At 46.6% G+C, this 16,260-nt stretch overlaps 1 protein-coding gene across 1 annotated transcript; it reads left to right on the plus strand.

The window, feature by feature from the left end:
* The first annotated feature begins 6,128 nt into the window (after nt 1-6,128).
* LOC119440352 (dehydrogenase/reductase SDR family member 7B) lies at nt 6,129-15,696 on the plus strand. The gene is made up of 5 exons (XM_037705271.2): nt 6,129-6,170; nt 7,800-8,022; nt 8,436-8,528; nt 10,032-10,184; nt 15,281-15,696. Exons 1-5 carry the CDS (start codon nt 6,129-6,131, stop codon nt 15,490-15,492), a joined length of 723 nt encoding a protein of 240 aa, XP_037561199.1. The 3' UTR covers nt 15,493-15,696.
* Nucleotides 15,697-16,260: the final 564 nt, after the last annotated feature.

Consider the following 16,260-nt stretch of genomic DNA (forward strand, 5'->3'; position numbering starts at 1 on the left):
TCGGAGCTACTTCAATGCTAGCGCGTAGAGCAGGAGAAAGGTTATATTGTGGGACTTGTGTGGGTATCTCAGGGACAGGGTAGCCAAGACGAGAGATTATAGCGCAGCCCTGATGGGTGCGCCTGAGACGTTGCAGCTGACCGTTGCGATGAGCCTCAATAAGTTCACCTACGGTGTTGTGGATGCCAAGCTGAAGAATGCGTTCTGTGGAAGCATGTGGAGGCAACCCAAGAGCCGCCTTCACTGCCTTCCGTAGAAGGACGTCCATCTTCTGAGTCTGAACAACGGTGAGATTCTGATAGGGGAGATGATAGGTGAGCCGGCTGATTATCAGAGCCTGTACTATGGAGACCGAAACCTGCCTGAAAATTACCGCCCAATATCTGTCCTGAGTGCCATTAATACAGCTTTTGAAAAACTCATCGCGAAACGGGTCATGAATTTTGTCGAAAAAGAATCATTGCTAACACCGAGTCAGCATGGTTTCAGGAGCAAGAGGTCAACCGCCACCGCTATATTATCTTTCTCTGATATTGTAAACACCTACTTAAACAATAATATGATCGTATTAGGTTTGTTCATTGACATTAAAAAAGCTTTCGATTCTGTACATCATGGGATATTACTTCAGAAACTAGAACGTTACGGCTTCCGTGGTGTCTGTCTAGAATTTTTCAGAAGCTATCTCACCAATAGACAACAAAAGGTACGATTTCTCGATGTCGAATCAGATTTTTCTGAGGTCTCAACGGGAGTCCCTCAAGGATCTGTGTTGGGACCCATATTATTTTCATTATACGTGAACGATCTGCCGTTGATATTGCGTAATTTCACTCCTGTTATGTACGCAGATGACACTGCACTCATTTGCGCACATGAGTCTACGCCTGAAGCTTGTAATATAGCTAACGAAGAAATGAAGCTTATCAGTAATTGGTTTCACGCTAATAAGCTGCTACTAAACGTAAAGAAGACAAAATATATGTTAATTCATTCTTCACACAAAGCTATAACTTTCGACTCATGCGTGCTTCAGGTAGAGGGAGAGCCCATTGAACGTGTGAACAGCATAACATATTTAGGTGTTGTAATAGACCATCATTTAAACTGGAAAATGCATATTGATTCGCTATGTAAAAAGCTCAGCACTGTTTGCTTTGTGATATTTAAATGTCGCCAGTTTTTCGATGTACCAACTTTGAGAACCATCTATATTGCTCTTTTTCATAGTCAGATATCATACTGTATAGAGTCGTGGGGCCATACGTATGAATCCTACCTAAGGCCACTTGTAGTGCTGCAGAAGCGAGCAATTCGGTTTCTGTCAAGTTCAAGTTATGCAGCCCCAACAAAGCCGCTTTTTAACAACTATCAAATCATGCCCCTTAAACTGCTAATAAACTATAAAACCACAATTATGGTGTATAACTGTATAACTAACAATTGTCCAGTTCACCACTCATCATTCATGTCTTCCCGGTTCCCAACAAGAGGCTACGAAACCGGGAACTTCCTACAGCCTCTTGTAAACAATGTATATGGCAAAAGGCGGCTTCCTAGCATTGGTTGTACTTTGTGGAACAGTCTTCCTGTGCACGTAAAACAAAGTAAATACTTTTTTCTTATGCTGAAACGCCATTACAAAGACCTGTTTTAACATTGAATTATAATTACAATACAAGATGTCTGCTACCTGCATGAACACACAACTGTTGAAATCGATATTGTATAAATATAAACCTCTGTTATTATTCATGTATGGATCCAAACTAGCTTGATGCTAAGGATCCAGATGCTTCTCATGTATTTTCGTCATTTTTGTATCCTTCTGGCAAATAAATTGAATTCAATTCAAATTCAATTCAATGTGGAGGACATCTTTCTCGCGAAGGACTCTTCTACGATTAGTAATGCGGTGTATCATATGTGTGACTTGTGTTATCTGCTGACCCAGAAGGTGTGTAGTGTGCGAGGCTTTGCCATCAGATTGAATATGGAGGCCTAAGATACGGAGTCTAGCTACTTGAGGGATAGGGCTGCCGTGTAAAAAAAGAGAGATATTCGGGGATTCGTCGGTTCTGCGGTGCCGCTTGTGCACGAGGAGTAATTCGGACTTCTCGGCTGCACCTGCAGGTAAGGCCGCCTGCGGCTGCATAGTTTTGCACGACTCGCACAGCTTCCTGGAGAGCATCCTGGATGGCACCGTCTGATCCCTGGCTTGCCCAGATCGTAACATCATCGGCGTAGAGAGCGTGCTGGATGGTGGGTATCTGGTCTAGTAAGTGGGGCAGTTTAGCCATAGCCACGTTGAAGAGGGTGGGCGATAGGATCGAGCCCTGTGGCGTTCCTCTACCTGTGAGTGTGATGACGTCAGACCGGAGCTCTCCGATGCCAATAGTGGCCGTGCGGTCCGAAAGGAAAGCTCTCACGTAGCCGTAGGGGCGTGCGCCGCACTGGGAAAAAGCCAGATTGTCGAGAATTAAGTCGTGGGAGACGTTGTCGAAGGCCCCCTTAAGGTCCAGGGCCAGAATAGCTCTGGTCTGTGCCGTAGTGGGGCCATCCACCACGTCCTCCTTAAGCTGCAGCAAAACATCCTGCGTGGAGAGGCTAGGGCGGTAGCCGAAGAGTGAATCCGGGAAGAACTGGCTGTCTTCCAGAAGGGGTTGTAGCCGGGAGAGTACAACCCGCTCAAAGAGTTTACCTACACATGAAGTTAAGGATATAGGTCGGAGATTCTGGAGGGACAGTGGCTTCCCTTGCTTAGGAATAAGTATGATGTCCGCATGGCGCCATTCCTGTGGAAGTGTGCCGTTCCTCCAGTGGTCATTGTAGAATGCAGTTAAGTCCTGAATGGCCCGATCATCTAGGTTGCGTAGGAGTGCATATTGAACCCCATCAGCCCCAGGTGCGGTGTTGCGCCTAATGCCCTGCAAGGCCGCCCTAACCTCGGCTTCTGTAATATCGGCGTCTAGGGGGGTGGCGTCTACGTGTGGGTAGTCTCTGTAGGTAGGGCGGGTACCTGTAGCAATGTAACGTTGCTGTAAGGTGTGAAGTAGAGTAGTGTCATCGAGCCCTGATTTATGGAGGATGGTGCGGACTGTGTTGGCAGTGTGTAATTTGGTTTGCGTAGGGTTTAATAATGAGCGGAGCAGCGACCAGGTCCGAGGTATGCTTAGCGTGCCACTGAGGCGATCGCAAAGGCTATGCCAATTGTTGCTAGTGAGGGTGTTCGCGTAGTCAGCTGCCTCCGTATCTAGGCGGGCGATGCGGAGACGAAGTTGCCGATTATGTTTCTGCCACCGCCACCGCCGGGTCAGGCCTCTGCGGGCTTCCCAGAGATGGAGCAAATGGCGATCCACATCAGGGGCGTCTCTGTCGTCGCAGCGATGTTTTGAGTTGCAGTTTGTAGATCAGGTTGAAGTTGTTTGATCCATTCCTGAAGGGAGGGGGTGTCCTGAGGAGTTACTGTGGACCGGTTACGCCTAAATGCATCCCAATTAGTTATATTAATAGTACGTTCAGGAGTGCGTGTTGATTGTACTTGTACTTCAGTAGCTAGAATGTAATGGTCGCTGCCCAGGTTCTCCACGAGATTGCTCCAAGAGTGTTGACCTACCCCTCTGACCATCGTGAGGTCAGGACATGTGTCCCTGCTTATGCTGTTGCCTAATCGTGTTGGTTGATCTGGTTCCGTCAGCAGAGTCATGCGATGGAGCGCAAGAAGCTGAGCAAGCCGGCGGCCCTTGGGTGTTTCCGTTTGGTAACCCCAGGCAGAGTGCGGGGCGTTGAAGTCGCCTACAATGACCATCTGTTTAGCGTGTTTGCACAGATGTGCAAAAAGATGTCCGAACTCATGCTTCCTCGCATTAGGTGCGCTGTAGATGTTAAGTACAAACAGGCTGCTACTGGAGCGAGAGCACGGGACCAATTCGAGAAGTACGTGCGGTATGGGTGAGCTTTGGAGGGTGTGTTCGATAACGGTCATATGTTTGGACACTAATGTAGCTGCGAGGTGTGGTGTGTTGTTATTTATTGTGTCTGTGTACGTGTTGTAGCCGGGAAGTGTAGGAGTGCAATGCACTTCCTGCAACGCTATTACATCGGGGGGATGGGGCTGTGTGGCAATGAATTGCGTAAGCGATCCGCGTTTCCGGCGGTAGCCCCTGCAATTACATTGCCACACGCTTAGGAGTTGGGGGGTAGTGCGTGTCACCCTACGGTTTCTGGCCATGATCAGCTATTATTTGTGTTTGGTTGATACCCGGGGGCTGTCCGGATGGCGGCACGTCGGCCTGGGAGGTGCTGGGAAGTGAGCTTTCCGGGGTTAGCGGGGCGGGTGTTCGGTCCGGTGACGGTAATCGGGCAGGGCGAAAGTAAGGATGTGATCTTTGTGTTTCACGTGAAGGAGACAGGGAGCGTTTGGACAAAGGTGGAGAGATTGAAAGTTGGCCGAGTGCAGCCGCTATCTGTTGTTTAATATCGGCCACCATCTGCTGGACAGCGGGTTGCAGGGCTTGTATTAACTGTTGAAGCGGAGCTGTGACTTCAGCCATAATGACCTCCTTCATTTTTTGCATTTCCGCCTGCATTAGGGTTACCAATTCAGTCTTTAGGGAGGCGGCCATTTCGTTCAGTGCCTGTTGTGTGCAATAGACTGTGCGAGAGGTTTGCAGGGAGTCATTAAGGCGCGGTTCATTGTCGGTCATCATGGGTTGCGGAGTGGGTTGGGGCTTAGAGTGTTGTGTGACGGAAGGGGGGGTGCGTGGAGAGGGGGATAGAGGTGGGAACTGCGCTGCCCAGCTTACCGCTTGCTCTTTCTTGTCGGATCCCTTTTTGTTGTGGCCACGGTCCCTCGAACGGCCGTGGCTGGGAGTCCGGCCCTTGGAGCCGCCAGCCGAGCGACTCCGGTCAGTTTGGAGGCGATCCCCGGGTGAGCCGCGAGTGCGGCTGCGTCCCCTAGTCCAGGGGTTCTCCGCTGAGCTCCCTGGTGTCTTTTCCGATTGGGTCGGGTTTTGCTGAGCGCCCTGCTGAGTCGTCGACCCAAGCTGGCCCTGTGCTGGTCCGGGCGGGGGACGCTGTTCCTTGCGTTTGTTGTGCTCACGGAGCACGTGCGACTTGTTGTGTGCCGATCGTTGACGCGATGGACAGCGAGGGTCAGTAGCGGGATGAGCGCCGTCACAGTGAATGCATTTAGGTGTGCACTCATGTTTCCTTCAGTGGGTTGGAGATACCACACGCCGCGCAACGGGGTTTGTCGGGCATGGGACAGACGTCAGCTCGATGGCCCATCGACAAGCACACGCTGCATACTTGTTGGCGCGGTCGGTAGATGTGGCAGCGGAGTTCAGCACCGTACATACGGACGTAGTGGGGTACATGGGTGCCGGAGAATGTTATCAGGGCCGTATTCGTAGGTCCCATCATGCGAGCGTGTAGGACAGGAGCTTCTGAGCAGCGGAGGTTTTCCAGAAGCGTCGTTGTAGTGGTGTTTGGTTCAAGGCCCGAGACTACTCCCTTGCAAGAGTTGTCGGGGGCAGCTACATACGCTTGGACGGCGTGTTGGGTAAGGCCCATGCAGATAAATTGAACTCTCTGAAGCCGTGCCGCGAGGTTCTCGTCCGGTGTGCTGAGCACCGCAAGATTTTGGTCAGTGCGGATGCGAATAATAAGTTCGTTGAGAACGGCACTGTCTAGCCCCGCTGCTATGCCGATGGCTCGGGCTGAGGCCACGCACCGAGGTTGAGGCCGTCTCTCGGGCGGAACACAATTTTGTAGTCGTCAATAGGCAGTGGTGGGAGACGTGCATTCGTCTTGCGGGGGACTTGGGGTGCCGGAGGAGGCGGCAGGTCCGCAGCAGCTTGAGCGAAGCGTTTCTTATTCCGAGCGACAAGAAACCAGTTAGTGTCGTCCTCGTCTTGACCGGACGAAGCGTCGGCGTCCATGGTGTCAGGGGATCGGGTGCCGTCGGTTTCCATCTGAGCGGAGTAGGCGTGGAAATTGGCGTGGGAACGGACGCGCGCCCGCGTCGAGGGAGGTGAAGCGCGGATAAGGCTTAGTGCGGCGGTCCCGGTGGTCCAAAACTTCCAAAGTCAATAACATGCGGATCTTGGAGAAATTGGTCTCGATCGATGCCGCTCTCCGAGTTGCGTCGGTTGATACTATTTCCAGTGGTGAGAAAACAGGGGAACCGCTCGTCGAAGGTTCGGGATCCGGAGCCCATACGGAGCGCGGCCAGTCGCTGCGACAACAGGTGGCGCCCTCCAACTAGAGAGCACACTGACTTATTGTTGTAGTGGTCGACCATATTCTACTTAGCTGTTGGTGTAGAGCATCGGCAGCAACGTTAACATGCAGCCTTATTAATGTTCGACAAGAACACTCATGTAGCAAGAAAACCTAACACATTTTGGTTGAACAAACCATCACTAGATGGCGTTACTGGTATTTTTCTTGCTGTCTCCGGCAACCCAATATTCCGTCAAGGTTAATACGTTTACAGATAAACTAAAACTCCCTATTGAGATTAGTCAGCGTCATTGTGTTGTTGTCGCACGTCTGCAACAAAATACCCCTCGCGGTTTTTGAGATCGACCCAGCGCATTACCCATGGGTTTAGATTACTAGCAGATGCTATGTGTCGTTGAACAAGAAGACCAAGCGCACTCCTATTGCTGAAATCTGATAAATCTGATAATGTCAGTCTTGCAAAAATATTGTGTCACTGAACATCTTGTGTGTGGCTTAGACAGAGAGGTCAACAGCAGGCCACAAGGGAAGCCTGAGCCTGAAGCCAACAACCAACCAACCAACCCTGTCTCCTGTTTTTTCGTTTCCTTCCCTTATTCTAAGTAGCTCTAATTCAAGAGCACATGAAAGAACCGCAGGCGGCCAAAATTAATCCAGAGTCCCCCCCACTACAGCATGCTTTGCAATTAGATTGTTGTTGTGGCCCTTAAAACCCAAGAATTTAATTTTTAAATTTAATTGCCCTTCTCTAAACGTTAGCTCCAGGCTCCTTGTTCGACCACGGTCAATATCACTTCAAATATCCATATTCCTGTGACTCATTTCTCTTGCTTGCGTACAGAGAGAGCAACGCATGGCTTAGCCCTTTTGGTGCCCAGTGTTTTGGGCATTTTTACCCGCTGTCTTGCCGGATGGTTTTTTGAAAGTGCAACAATTTCAATTTCTGTCTAAGTAACACATTAGCAGGCTTTAAATTTGAATGCCATTTATTGGCAATAAGTTGCTGAACATTTTACAAAGTATTCTTAAATCTAAAAATTCAAGCGAAGACTTGTCTAATTGTTTTTGAAGTTAGGATAATTGGTGTTTCCCAATCATCTTGAACTGACACTCTCGCTGTCACTTGAAGACATCCACCTTTTAATCAACATCAAAATCCTCTGAATCGGAGCTCTTAAAAAGTTCTTGACTTTCTGCATCGTTAAAAAAAACGTGTGCAGGCTCATTTGTGCCGGTCTGCCATTTTGGAAAATGACAGATCCTACTAACAGAGAACCTTTTTTGCGCCATTCGGCCATATAAAAACAAAACTTGACACAGTACAATTTTAGTTTAACCAACTTTTGTGTGGATAGTGCAACCAACGTACAGATGTCTCACGTTCCTGAATTGTCTGACTTGGGAAAGGCAGAAAGTTTGTGAAAAAAAGGGGCACAGCTTTACTCGGGCACTTAAAGCAATTGTGTCGGCTCAAATATGAGACAGAGTAGAAGGGTGCACTTGGACCAGTCGTAAACGTAGTCATTAAAGTAGATGAAACTTGACATTTGCAGCAGCCATCGGGGCACCACACACCAGCAGTGGTCCAGCTCGACCTGGCGGACCTGTCGTCCATTGCGGAGAAGGCTCAGCAGGCACTGCGCATCCACGGCCGCATCGACATCCTCGTCAACAGCGGTGGCATCAGCTACCGCGGGGAAGCGTGCGACACTTCGGTCGAGGTGGACGTCAAGCTCATGATGGTCAACTACTTTGGGCATGTTGCACTTACCAAAGGTTCGTCATGGTCAAAGTAGTTTAGTTATGTGGCCAGCTGTTGAAACCCAGGGTTCGTTCACCTCCTTGAAATCGTAAAGAACCTCTTAGATTTGGAAAAACAGATTCAAGGGTCCGTAAAGCTTCTTGAAAATAAATGTGCTCCTTGAATCTCTTGAACACTGTGGTTGGAGGTAAATTTCGAGCATTCAAAGTTGCAAACTCCACATATGAGCTATGCCATGGACACTATTGAGAAACAATCTTCAATATATTTTCTTTTGAAAGTGTCACTAAACGATTGCAATGGTGTTGCTTGACTTAAGGACACAGAATAATTAGTGGCAGCTTCTTCAGGGCCATTATGGATGGCCCTGAGCATGCGTGCAAGCTTGCACTCAAGTGATCTCCCATTACCCCGATTTCTTTTGCAGCGATACTGCCCAACATGATCGACATGAGAGATGGGACCATCGTTGCCATCAGCAGCGTGCAGGGAAAGATTGGCCTGCCATTCCGCTCAGCCTGTGAGTTGGGAGTCTGCACCTTCCTTGCTTTCAAGCTCACACTATCGATCAAATGATCCGAAGCCACTTAAGCATGACTAAGACTGACAATTGCACCTTACAGTGCAGCCCGTATTGAATCCTCAGCAAGGACTCGCTTGGTCTTGGACGTACAGTATCAGTGATGAGACCTGAAGCCACTCAAAGGGGTAAAAAAAAAACAGATTGCACCGTCCAGATCGTCACATCGAAATCATTGACAAAAATTTGTCTAGTCTGGAAAATACCGTCTTGGTCAAAAATTTCGGGCTGCTTAAGCATGGCAAGAACTGACATTACTTTGTGGAGTACCCTGTTCTGAATCTTCAGTGCATCGGAGTGCTGAGGATTTGTTTGATCTGGAAAGTACAGCCTCGATCAAGATTTCCGAGGCCTCTTTAAAAGCATAATGAGAACTGGCACTGCTCCATGCACTACAGTCTGTACTGCATGCTCAGCACTTGAAAGTGCTAAAGTGCGAAAGAGAGCACTCTTTACCGCCCTCCACAGCTTCCGAGTGCCAGAAGTTAGAGCGACACCTTCAAATGGGATAAAAAAAAAGCACGTTTGTGCAAGTTGTGACATGGAAACTTTTGACGAAGGCTGTACTTTTTCAGAATGCATCTGACCATCAGTAAGCTGGCTTTGGTGCTGGCACCTCTGCCACTGCTATTTCTCATCGTGTAGAAGCTCTGCAACACCCATGCGCCTCTTTTGCCACTTCGGATATTTTTTTAAAATTTTTTTTTGCCGTAGTGGCAAAAAACACCTATTCAAATGCCTAGTGGTAAAGCGCCTTCTACCACTAGGTGCCTACCACTAGGCAAAGGCCACCAGGCCTTCGTGTCATGAAAGAGCTTCTCATTTCTGGTGCTGGACCAAATCGCTGACCACGCTGCGTGGAAGAAAAGCATTCCAAAAATACTGCGACTAGCTTGTCTGGGAAACGCATAATAAGCACCCCCCCCCCTCTTTTTTTCTAGTTTGCTTTCCTTTGTCTCTGACTTTCATTATGTTAATAAACTTCTGAAGAGCTTGCTGTTAGGCTGTTAGCCCCTGCGTGTTATCTCCGGTCCAATCACCAATGAGCCACTGATGCGAACATTTTCCCCATTTCGATGTCACTGAAACCGAGCCCCAAGATGATAACAGCATCATATCAAATTTTATTTATGGTGTAAATCACTACACGTGTAGGTGTTTATACAGAAAGAGGTCCCATAGCACATGGCTGAAAGGGCTTATAGGGTTGAAGAGCAACCAGCTAGCTGTCTACCTCCCAAAACTTGTTTTACTAAAACACTTTACACATATAATTGAAACTTGTAGCACAGGTCCAATCGGAAGTGTTTCTGAGTGTATGCAACATGTTTTAAATATTATTTTCATTGTTGCTCTTGCTTTTGATTCACTACCTCGGTGTGCACAATTGTGCACGTATACCTTCTGATTGGGTTAACGATATCCTGGTTGCATTTTTTACAGATGCGGCATCCAAGCACGCAACCCAGGCCTTCTTTGACAGCTTGTTGGCTGAAGTGGCACAGTATGACGTCCACGTATGCGTAGTCTCTCCAGGTTACATACGCACTAACCTCTCAATGAACGCACTCACTGGCACGGGATCAGTCTATGGCGGTGAGTATCGGCAGTTGTGGTTTACTCATTTTCATCACTGGCTGCGTGTGTTGGCTAAGTAAGGCCTGTAGCTTTGGTTACACTGTGTGGAGGCAGCATCTGCGAGTGCGAGGCGACATCAGTATCGCTTTGTTAAACACCAGGTATGCTAGGCTTGTTTTACTCCAATGGTTAGGCTTAGACATGTACGGGTATAGAGCTGTATACCCTATAGGTATACACCTGTACTGCCATCTATTGCACCCATTGGTAACTACAAAACGGCTCTTTGTACTCTGTCAAAAAACCTGCTTCCGGCTTGAAAACATACTCATTGTGGTAGGTTTGCCAAATGCCAAAAAGCATTTTTGGGGCAATAAACCAGCTTAGATCATCTAGAGATTTTAGATGGTGGCTTGTACGAATATAAGTTGTCTGGTTTGAAGCGAATTCGAAGTGAATGGTAGTTAGTACATAATTTCGAAGTGGATAGTTCAAATAGTTGTGAAATTTGCATAAATCTTTTGGCACAACGGCCAGAGATTGGCAAATCTAAAAAAGAGGGACATTAGGTGGCTTTACTCAAAGATGAAGCAGTGCCATTTCAGGGAACAGTGTCAAGCAAAAACATATTTTATGCAAAAAAAAAAACACATTTTCATGCAAAAGCACATTTTCATGCAAAAACATATATTGTTGAGCATTATTTTTACAACGCCAGCAGTACACAAAAATCATTCACAGAATTTTGCTCAGTGTTGTAGTTCACCGTACTTAAAATTTTATGGCAGGCAAAGCTGCGGGAACGTTTCGTTTGCGCTTCACATAGCTCATTGCATGTCATGTGTCGTGATGCTGCGAAGTGCAGATGTAGCATGTGAACTTGATCGCATAATGCCCGCAGTTTGGACTATGTTCTGCAAATTCACCTTGGAGCTGTTTTTCCAACACGTGAGCCTAAGCTGTTTCATTCAGTGCACAGGCGAACTTGGTAGGCACGCTCCTGTAGCTTACGGCTGGTTGCCTTTGGACCTAAACACCGCATCTAAAGACCTCAGTCTGGCCCCCTGCGTGTTATCTCCAGTCCAATCACCAATGAGCCGCTGATACGAACGTATCAGCATAGCGGCAAACTAGCAATTGTTTGCTGCCGGCCCCCACTGCACTGGCAGTCAGTGAACTTTTGTCACGGCTGCACTGCCGTGGCTGTAAGGCCTAACCAGGGCAGCTTCTCTGTAAGTCAGTGACCTAAGTTGCAATGTAGTGTCCAGATAACGTCGATCTATTCACGGCAGTCGTACTGCTCTCAAAAATCCAAGCAACACCTCATCAGTGAAAGTGAGAGTACGGGAGATGCCTGAATGGCGAAATGTTTCTCGCGGCTGCCATTTTTTTTTTTCAGACATTGTGCACGCGGATCATGTCTGAAAGATTTAACAAGACACCATACAAAATTTCAATCGCTGTCATAGATCGGTTCAATAATTGAGGTACGTGTCAGTGTTATGTGAATGTTCAATTAAAAGAGCATGTCTGAAAGGACGGTAAATGAGTTCATCTTTGGCTTGCCTTGGCTGTCGGCCATGTCAATCAGTGGCAATGTGACTTTCTCGCCAAAATCGGAGCTGTTGATATTTGTTTGTTTCGAATGCTTAGAAAATTCCGAATGCAGCAATTCAAACCAAAGCAAATATCGAATAGCATAATATTAGATTGAATGTCAAAAAATGCCGAATATTCGCACTAACCCTAGAGTTACCTTTACTTTAGCATAGAAATTTGGTACCTTGTTTTATTGCTTTATTAGGTAGCTTTTGATTCTGTAATTAAAGTGTGAAGTCTCACATTGAGCATACAATGAATTATTAAATGCGAAGCATTTCTTGGCGAACATTTACCACTTCGACAGCATCTATCTATCTAGCCGCCTACGTCTTCATGCTCTCATGATCGTATCGTTAACTTCATATTTACCAAAATCGGCATACTATGACAAGAGTGTATGACGAACATAAATGGTAGGTCATGACATGAATATCATGACAAGTGTGTCAATAAGGTCATGAAACAGCTGCCTACGTCTTGGTACTCTCATGGTCATTTCGTTAACTTGGTAGGTACCAAAATTGGTATAGTATGACAACAGTGTACGACGAACATAAATGATAGGTCATGACATGAATGTCATGTAGGTCATAAAACATGTGCCTAAAATGACAATGACCCAGTGAAAAAAACATTAACACTCAAAAACCACTGAAATGGGTTTGGTCTGGGTACTAAGTGAAGGCAACACTAAAGAATGATGCTAGAAGTCGTAGTCATGAGCATGACTCAGTAAAAATGGAAATGACTCAGCAAAAAAGATTAACACTCAAGAACCACAGAAATGGGTTCTGACGTGGATACTAAGTGAGGGAAACACTAAAGGATGGTGGTAGAAGTGATAGTCATGAGCATGACTCAGCAAAAATGTCAGTGACTCAGTGAAAAAAGATGAACACTCGGAAACCACTGAAATAGGTTCTGACGTGAGTACTAAGTGAAGGAAATGCTAAAGGATGATGGTAGAAGTGATAGTCATGAGCATGATTCAGCAAAAATGACAGTGACTCAGTGAAAAAAGATTAACACTCGGAAACCACTGAAATAAATTCTGACGTGAGTACTAAGTGAAGGAAATGCTAAACGATGATGGTAGAAGTCATAGTCATGACCATGACTCAGCGAAAAAATAAACACTCAAGAACCACTGAAATGGGTTCGGACGTGGGGACTAAGGGAAGGAAAAAGCTAAAGATTAATGGCTGAAGTCATAGTCATGAACATTGCTAAGGCTTTCACATTAAGGTCTCCTAGGTGTTGCTAAAGGGACCCCTGAGGACTCGTGACGTGAATGTCATGACATGCGTGTCATGTAGGTCATGAAAAAGCTGCCTACATGTGGGTGCTCTCATGGTCGTTTCATTAACTTGGTAGGCTCCCCTGCACACTGCTTCGCATAACATCGATTCCCCTAGGGCATCGGATCTGCTGGCTTCAATTTTATTATCTAGTGTGACTTGTTCAAAACGCGTCCCAAGGGCAGCGTAGCGTTTATTGTGAAGAAGAAAGCAAGTTACATCACTGAAACCAGGATTGGCTGTCACATGGCATTACAAACCACTGATGCCAGGCACGCCAGTCAGCCAGGTGTAGGGGTCGAAGGCCACACCACGAGTTTCGAAAAAATCCTTCACGATAAACAGCTATCCCATTTTGCTAATCTGACCTTGTCACTGGAAGTTTCGTTCACGTGCTACCAAACTGGCCTTTTCGTTGTCCTCAACTCTTTCCCTACAATGGGGAAAATAGGTGTTTTTTGTAGGTTACACCAGATCTTTTTTTTTTTTTTCTAAAGGAACTACTGCACTCAGTATTTTATGTAATACATAAACAAAAAGCAGAATGAATGCACTTTTCACGCCTAAAGGTTTTCTGAACGAAATTTATGTCATAAAGAAGACATAAATTGGCAAAATCAAGATTGTGGGATAAAATTAAACAAAGTTTGTAAAGTCACGCTTGGTATCTACTAAGAAAAAAACTTCACGAAAATTATGAGATATACAAAATGCATTGCCATCTGATAGGCACTATCTCCGAAAAAATCCAAATTTTTCAAGGAGCAGGTATTCCGCTAGCAAAATTTAACTGCAAGCACTACAGTTTGGCGTGCCGGGCGGCAGCCACCGAAGTTTCAGGCTGGTTTGTGTCATCGTAGCTTTCAGACTCAAAGCCCAATGAAAAGACAGCATCCTCTGACTTCCTACTATTCGATGCATCGATAAGATCAGCCACAGAGGCAGCAAAATCGCGATATCTGCGATCTCCCAAAGCGCGCGCGCCACTTTTGGAGCCAGACATTTTTGCATTCTGTTTTGACGATCGCGAAACTTCGGAGCGTGTTCAAAAATCACCGCCTTGTGGGAATAAGGCAAACTGCTTAGAAAACTAAAATATAGTTCTCCTCCTTCACGTCCGATAGCTCAGTATGTCTGTGAGCGGCGCGGAAGGTCTCAAAAGCGGCGTTTCAAGCCATCGATAGTGGGCTAACAATGCCCAATGAGCGTAGTACGGAAAGAGTTAATCCCACCATTCTTTGCGTTCAACACAGGATAAGCCTAGTCCTGTTGCTCCTTCGGCAACACGAAGTATCTCTCTCACTTTCTTTCCCCTATTATCCCATCAAGTGCTTAATTAATGCACTCAAGCCTTCAGTGGCATGATTATTATCTTGGCTGCATCCGCTACACAGGGCTGATTGGTGCACACACCAATGATGTGTGGTACCACATGACCACCGCCTTCGATTGCCGCGTCACCCTGCAACCTGCATCATAATCGAGACTGCATTGCACTTGGTGGATGCTTTTAATTACATCCATTTAAATATGATACAACTGCTCTTCAACAACCCTAAGCATTCTCAGCGCAAGCTCCACCCACAAAACTGCAGTGCACTTGCCCTGTGTGCTTCCGTGATCTGTAACATAGTTTCGTGAAGGCGGTGATATAGAAAGAAGTTTGCCTCCACCATTCATGGAAATTAGTGCATGGAAAGGACAACAATAATGATATTTATTTTATGTAAAAGATAGGAACGGTTAGCAATGATTATGTGATTATGTGCAGTGCAGTACTGCCAGGCAATTCAGGTTAGAAGCCTGAGTAGACCTCGTTTCCATTTACTACAAACAGCAGCTAACAGGGGGGAAGAACATTTCAATCGAGATTACCAGGAAAGAAGAAAAAATGAAAAGAATTTTTAGATTACACTGTCCTTTGGACATGAAAGACCACATCAATTCAAGTTTGAATCGATCTATACAAATTCTCTTCAAATTGTACGTAGGTTTATTTGCCATTTTGTTTTTAGGTCATCATCAAGTGTGCTGTGCTTTCAAGATATTAAGGTTTCATACTATAGCTACAGTTTACAGATGTCCATTAAAGAAAACGAAAATGAGACAAATTTTCTGTTAGCACTCCTTAGGTACTTTGGTGCATGATTACACATGCTTCTATGAGCATGCAAGGCATGCGCAATAGCCACATTGCTACTCATTTGTTTACAGTGATGGACGAAACAACCGCTACCGGAATGGCTCCCGAGGACGTGGCTGACATCGTCCTGGAGGCGGTGGTGAACAAGCGAACTGACGTGGTGATCGCCAGCTTCATCCCGCGCCTCGTACTCTTCGTGCGGGTGCTGATGCCCTGGCTGTACTTCACTATCATGAAGGGGCGAGCCAAGCGGTTGCGTCTACAGCAACGTCGGGTCCAATAGCAAATACTGGCGCGTTTTGCCCAGCGGGAGCGCGGGGGGCGAACGCTGTGAACTGTTCACCATTCTGCCACATGCGGTTTAGCGTATCTGCAGCAACTTGCTCACTGTGTCGGAGAGGTCTCTTCGGTTTGCCCTGCACTGCGCTGGCTGCGTTGTTCCTGTCTGAATCTTTGCAAGTGGGTAACATTGGGGGGGGGGGGGGGGGTAGTGTCATCTGCCAGCAGCATAGAAGCAGACGACACGGCACCCTACCATTGGCTGGATCATAGTTGTCTGAATCAGTGCAACACAATTTGGTGTGTGGTGTCTGCTTCTGCTGTTTATGTGATGTCTGCTTCTCTGTCGTCTGTAAACAGCACAGAAGCAGGCGACTGCTTTTGGTTTGTCGCCAGCTTTTGTGTCGTCTGTTAATGACACAGAATCAGATTGCTCAGCATTGGAAAAATGTCTCACATTTATGAAGCTTTCAACCCTGCTCTGGTCTTAGTTCAGCTTGCACGGGCAGCTCAAGGAGGCTCGAGGCACAAATTGGCGTGCCAACTTAAACGGAGTGTGCTTGGGGGTGCTGTGAACTCAGTGGTTCTCAGGGCAAGGAGTCTGTTGTTGATAATTGAACTGGCAAAGCTTTTTAATGCTGTCGACAAGGCATCTTTAGCAAGCTTACTAAGGTAGACAGTTTTTTTCCTTTATGTACATAATTTAATAGTACTATTGTATTGGGGCACAATGCCACTACTGGTATCACTGTGCCCTTGCCCTACTGGTATC

This window comes from Dermacentor silvarum, chromosome 2 (assembly GCF_013339745.2).
Source record: "Dermacentor silvarum isolate Dsil-2018 chromosome 2, BIME_Dsil_1.4, whole genome shotgun sequence".
Taxonomy (NCBI): Eukaryota; Metazoa; Arthropoda; class Arachnida; order Ixodida; family Ixodidae; genus Dermacentor; species Dermacentor silvarum.